General features: G+C 38.0%; 1 protein-coding gene across 1 annotated transcript; it reads left to right on the top strand.

Annotated features, from left to right (window-relative positions):
• Positions 1 to 4,652: 4,652 nt before the first annotated feature.
• LOC121990245 (UPF0047 protein YjbQ-like) lies at positions 4,653 to 5,549 on the top strand. The gene is made up of 4 exons (XM_042544418.1): positions 4,653 to 4,812; positions 5,044 to 5,104; positions 5,204 to 5,298; positions 5,398 to 5,549. The coding sequence occupies exons 1-4, from the start codon at positions 4,738 to 4,740 to the stop codon at positions 5,437 to 5,439; spliced, it is 273 nt and encodes a 90-aa protein (XP_042400352.1). The 5' UTR covers positions 4,653 to 4,737; the 3' UTR covers positions 5,440 to 5,549.
• The last annotated feature ends 204 nt before the right edge of the window (positions 5,550 to 5,753 follow it).

The raw sequence follows: 5,753 nt of genomic DNA, 5'->3' as shown, positions 1-5,753 counted from the left end.
ACTATGGAAGAGTGATAAGCATAGGTGTTTTTCTGGACTCCACCATAGAAGCTTAGTATATGGAAAGCCTCTGAGGTAGCCATTAAAAGCTGTATGACTCAATAACCTCAAGATAGACTTAGATATGATTTCTGGTTTGTCCAAAGATTATTACAATTTATTGTAATAATGTTGGTGCAATAGCAAACTCGAAGAAACCATAAGTCTATAAGGCAAGTAAACACAATAGAGCGCAAGTACCACCCAATACGAGAAATCGTATAAACGAGGAGAAGTTGTTGCCGCCTAGATTGCATCAGGTGATGACCTATTGATCCTTCCACTGAGGTCCTTAAGGCAAGAGCTTTTGATGGGCATGTTGAAGGGTTAGGAATCAGATGTATGGCAGCAGATATAGCAGCTTAGTCTTTTAGTATAAGTGGGAGATTGTTGGAGTGTATACTAAAAGCCTAGCTTTTGGTATAAACATTTATCTAGAAATAAGAATCACATTGGTCAAATGTCTACATTTATGATAAATGTAGTTGTTCAATTAATTTATATTGTAGATGACATGGTGTGTGGTGTCACACACAGAAGATCATGTTATCAGTACCTTATAAATTATAAACAGTAGCTCACGACCATGATGGAAAGGAACAAACCATTGGAAGGTCGTAGTGTAATTAGGTATTAGTTTATCTTGACTATATAATTACACTAGTACACTCAGAGTGTATTGAGTAGGACCATTTGAGGTCGTTTCTTTTATCACTACAAGAATTTTTGCATTCAACAACACCCAATAGACAACGCTTTTTAATAAAAACGTTGTCGTTCTTTGTTTTACAACGCTTTTAGTGAAAAGCGTTGTCTATGGTATTTACTTTTTACTAAAGACAACGGTTTTTAATGAAGTGTTGTCTTTAGTGTTGTTGTTTATGGTCAAAGACAACATTTTTTTAAAAAACATTTTTTAAAGTGTTGTGTATGTTTCCCCTAAACTCACTTAAAATAAATTCGCAGCCCTCGCTTTGCTAAACTCTAAACCCTCAACGCGCGCGCGCCTTCTCCTCACCACTCCTCTCCACGAGTTCTCCTCTCCACGAGTGCCTTCTCCTCTCCTTCTCCTCTCCACGAGCGCCTTCTCCTCCCCCCTCCTCTCCCCTTCTCCTCTCCACGAGCGCCTTCTCCTCTCCTTGCCGCGTGATCTCCTCTGAACCCTAATCTCGACCCAAACTCCTCACGCAAAACTCCTCACGCCGGCCCAACTCCTCCAAGTCGAGAGAGATGGGATCAGTTATGGTGTAGTAAAGGGATCGCACGGGGGGACGAGCGTGGTCTACCTTTTTGTGCTGGCCCCATTTTCGATTTTGTAACCTATCTATCATAAATAATTTTGTACCGTGCAGGCCTTCCTGCTAGGGTTTTGCACAGGGCAGAGACTTCCATCCCAATTCGTAAACTAAGCCAAGGTAAACCTCTCAACCATTTCCTTCTCTTCAACACCCTTCTTGCTGATCTGGTTGGTCAATTTTTGACAGAAAGTAATGTTAGAAAGCAGTAGTTACTTACCTCTGTTCGTTGTTATATTAGGTCGGCAAAGGGTCCTGCTTTCATTGTAGAGAGAATAGAGCTGCTGGATCTTGGAGTTGACCAGAGTTTTAATGTTCCAACGATCTCATCTGGTTGGCTAGCTGGTTCTGGTTGGGGGTAACATCTAACAAGTGCTGTTCTCATCGTTGCCTTTCATTTCATTTTTCCTTTGTTGGAATTAACAACAAAAGAACGAACTTTCTTTCTTTCTTTCTTTTTTCCAATAATGAAGTTTTATCTTCTTGTTAAAATCTTATCAATTTAGTTTGCAGATTACAATTTTTGCATGCGATTTTCTACATGGGCAAATATAATGCTTTAGTGTATAATTACATATCGGATTTAATTAGACTTCCAAAATTATGTCCTGCTTAAAAATGATCTGTTTTTCAGCATAATCTTTGTGATTTCTTGCGCATTTGAACCTAACTTAGGATTATATTTAATGCTTCATATATACCTTTATTCTTGGTTGGTACTAGGAATTTTTACTATTCAATTTTACATTTTGTTATTCTTTTAAGCAATAAAATTTACTCTTTTAGCTAGTGGCACAAACATTTAAAGCATGCACATGCTCAATAAGCATCAATCTAGCCACACAACCTGTCATACTCCATGCCTATCCTTTCTCTATATTGTAATATTCCCCTCATTCAGGGTCAGGGGCATAGGTATACTCATTAATCAAGCTCAGTTAATAAGCTTGCTTCTAACATGATAAAATAAGGAGCTAATTTAAACCAGAGTGTGATCCCCTTAAGCTAATTTGTAGTGCCTTCTTTCCTCCTGTAAGTATTTTTAAAATATATTTCCTCTAAGAACCCTCTAATTGATTCACATTAAATTATTTCACATTTGTTATTTGATTTTTCTTTGTTGTAGGGGACTGAATTATGTGATGATAATGACATCAATAGAGCTATTATGTGGAAGAAAGGACGCGCCAACAAAGGAGGAGAGTTTGAAGGTGAAGATTTGGTGAACACAGTACACAAGATTGTAAGTAAATTTTCATGTTCTTCTGATAATGACTTCAATATATCTTCTAGTTTTCGAGAGTAAAGTTGCATGCATGCATACCCTTTGCGTGAGGAAGCCAAGGCAAGCAGTGCAATGAGGAGTTTAACAGCCATTCCTTGCATAGCTTGAATTCTCAGTACTAGAGCATGTATTGAGGAAGTAAATGGTGAATGAATGCATTGTGAGCTTAGAGGTGACGGGTTTATATAGAACAGATGTGGATTTACTAGGTATCTAGGTTTGAAATGTTCTTACTTGGAGAAGAGATCAAGTCGAAAAGTCTATTACATGCAGTGGTTTCCTTTTGCTGCAATCAATTAATGGTGAATGCATTGAGAACTTAGAACAGATGCAGATAAATCAACCAGGTTTGAAACGTTCTTGGCAGTAAGCAATTTGTAAGCTTCAGTAACCCAAGGGCCAGTAAAGTTGTTCCCCAGACCACTGCTCTGAAGCTTCTATTATGTTTTCCCACTTGATTGGTGACAAATAAAGCTCCTTGTCTCCTTGAGCATTCTCTTTGTGCTGTTTTAGTTTGAATTAAAGCATAAGATTCATGAATCGGAACTTGAGAGGTTGGGAACAACTTTACTTTTGATTATTCTTTCCTGCAACTCCAGACAATTAGCTTCAATTATGTGGTGGTCCAGACAATTCAGTGATCTTAATATTTGGTAATATTTGGTCTTTGATGCTCACGACAGAGTTCCAACGCTGCATGATTACCTTGTTCAAGTAGATTGCTCGCTGCCTCAGTAGCTCGCATTTTCAGGTTTGTTTCATCATTGATATTCCTTCTTTTTAGTGTTCTATATTAAAAGGAAATACTAACTGTCGATGAGATTGTTATCCTCTTGCTTGAACATGAACCAAAGTATATAAATTTGACCTTTTGATCTGAAAGTATAAAAAAAAGTTAATTGGATACTAGTTTTTTATTTTTTTTTTGCAGTTGCATTTGTTGTATTTTCATATGTTTCTCAGTGAACTTCTAAACAATTCTTTTTTCATTAATTTATTAAGGCTTATTATAAGTTTCAGTTTGATGGTGCAAATTGTTTTCTTTTGTAATCCATCTGTTTCTTCTTTGGTTTAGGAAAGTTGAAGTGAATCCCTTGATTTGGAGGAGCTGTCAGGATTAGTACCATGGATTGGCTTGGGCAATCTCAATATTTGCGTCAAACTGTCTTCTGGCCTTCCCTATCATCTGCAGTATCTGAGGTATACTATGCACATTTACCGTGAATTTTCCTTATTGAGCTTGGGCTAGTGACGGTTACGAATGTATTTTATTTCAAGAACCGTATAAGCAAGTGTTCGTGCATCTAGTTTTATAACAATGCACTTCGTATCTTTGATCTAAAAAGCTTCTGAAACAAGTCATCTTCTCCAAGCATGCCCTGGTCAACATGCTAGTCACCTACTGGAGTCATTTCCTCGATGGCACGGATGAATACCTGAAATCCATCCTCTACTCCACCATTCTTTGCCACTCCTCAAGCCGAAACAACTGCAAAGGTAGAGTCAACATCAAGTATTACATTGTGCCTAGCTACAAGAAGACCGGGGCCGCAAAATCCAATAAAGACAGGTCAAACATCAAGTAGCATTTTGTAACTTATTCCTCTTAGGTTATATGCTTGGTTAATATATATGCTTAGAACTTGTAAAGACAGGTCAAACATTAATATGCTTGGTTAATATATCCATCTACAGCACTCCCGCTTTTTCCTCTAAATATGATTTTCATTTAGCACAGAACTAATGCCAATTTTTTTATTTTGATGCAGTGTTTAAAGAGCTTGAGTAGAAGTTGGCCCTAAAGAAAACTTGTCAGTTACGATATAAACACACTTACGGTATGAATTACATGTATATATAACATTGACATATTATTTAGTACGAGATTTACATGTATGAAAGTTTTCATACAAAATTTCTTGATTGCCTACAACCCCAGGTGTGATGATGACAAGTTGAAGAAGATGGCTCTAAGAGTGATAGCTGAAAGCCTTTCAGAAGAAGAGATTGCTGGACTTAAAGAAGCAATTCCATGCGATCCCCCGTTTGAGATCCCAGAAGGGCCCTCGTACACTTGTCGTGGCCGCCGCCGGCATTTCTAGTGCTGTCTCTGAGGCCATGGCCGCCAAGTGGGCACAGAAGACCGTCGTCGTCCCTGCTCAGAGGCGCGGATGCCATCTCATCACCCCCAAGGTTCAATCGCCCCCAAATCTGTCTCTTTTTCTTCCGATCATTTCTTGATTTTATCTCCCTTATTAATCAGCAAAAAGCAATTTTTTTCCTGTTGTGTTTGGAAAATGATCCACTGGTCAATCGATAGATGCGTTTGGTTGTACTTGATCTCTTATATTTCTTACTGATGGACGCTCGATGTATAGGAAAATGTGATGAAACATAACTCGTATGCTTCTGGTGTTGTGCCAGATTGTTGAAGAGATACAACAAGATTTGTCGGGCTTCAAATGCGGCCTTGCTCATCTTTTCCGTGAGTTTTCGTTGACTGCGATTACAATTTTATTAAAAACAAATTGTCCGTTGCATTTTGCTGCTGTTCTTCTGATCAGAAGGTTAAATACTTGTTCAGTGCAGCATACAAGTGCTTCTCTCACCATAAATGAGAATTATGACTCTGATGTTCAGAGCGACACTGAAACATTTCTGAATCGGATTGTGCCAGAGGTGATATTCATAGATCCCTTTAGTGATTACTGCAAAATATAGAATTGGATTTTTTTTTTGACGATTTACTTATGATTCATCCTTTGCTTATTGTGTTAGGGTCGATCTGCACCGTGGAAGCACACATTGGAAGGTGAGTAAACGTGAAAATTGCAGCCTCCCAATTTCATTAACACCCAATACTGAAATAGCCTTCTTTCATCTCTGGCAATTGCCAGAAAAATCAGTATCAGCTGATAAAGCAGTTACGATTTATTGAACTGCTGTGCTGATCTTGGCATTAAATATTGTAGAAGAGCTTATGATTGCCATTCCCTATGTATAATTCTTCTAATCAAGCGACCATCCTTCTCGAATAATAGCAGCAAGACTATTAATCATGCTTTATCTTTCTGTTTCAATAAGACAGGAATGGTTCTTCTCTTCTTTAAGGAAAGCACACAATTGATTTCTCT

The sequence above is a fragment of the Zingiber officinale genome, chromosome 6B (assembly GCF_018446385.1).
Source record: "Zingiber officinale cultivar Zhangliang chromosome 6B, Zo_v1.1, whole genome shotgun sequence".
Taxonomy (NCBI): domain Eukaryota; kingdom Viridiplantae; phylum Streptophyta; class Magnoliopsida; order Zingiberales; family Zingiberaceae; genus Zingiber; species Zingiber officinale.
Note: the sequence above shows the minus strand (reverse complement) of the source record. Positions and strands in the feature narration are given on the sequence as shown.

What these genes read in the sequence shown, in the direction of transcription:
- LOC121990245 (XM_042544418.1), top strand. Translation starts at nt 4,738, where the DNA reads ATGGCCGCCAAGTGGGCACAGAAGACCGTCGTCGTCCCTGCTCAGAGG. An exon ending in GCCATCTCATCACCCCCAAG is followed by an intron (nt 4,813 to 5,043) that starts GTTCAATCGCCC and finishes GTGTTGTGCCAG; the next exon opens with ATTGTTGAAGAGATACAACA. An exon ending in TGAATCGGATTGTGCCAGAG is followed by an intron (nt 5,299 to 5,397) that starts GTGATATTCATA and finishes TTATTGTGTTAG; the next exon opens with GGTCGATCTGCACCGTGGAA.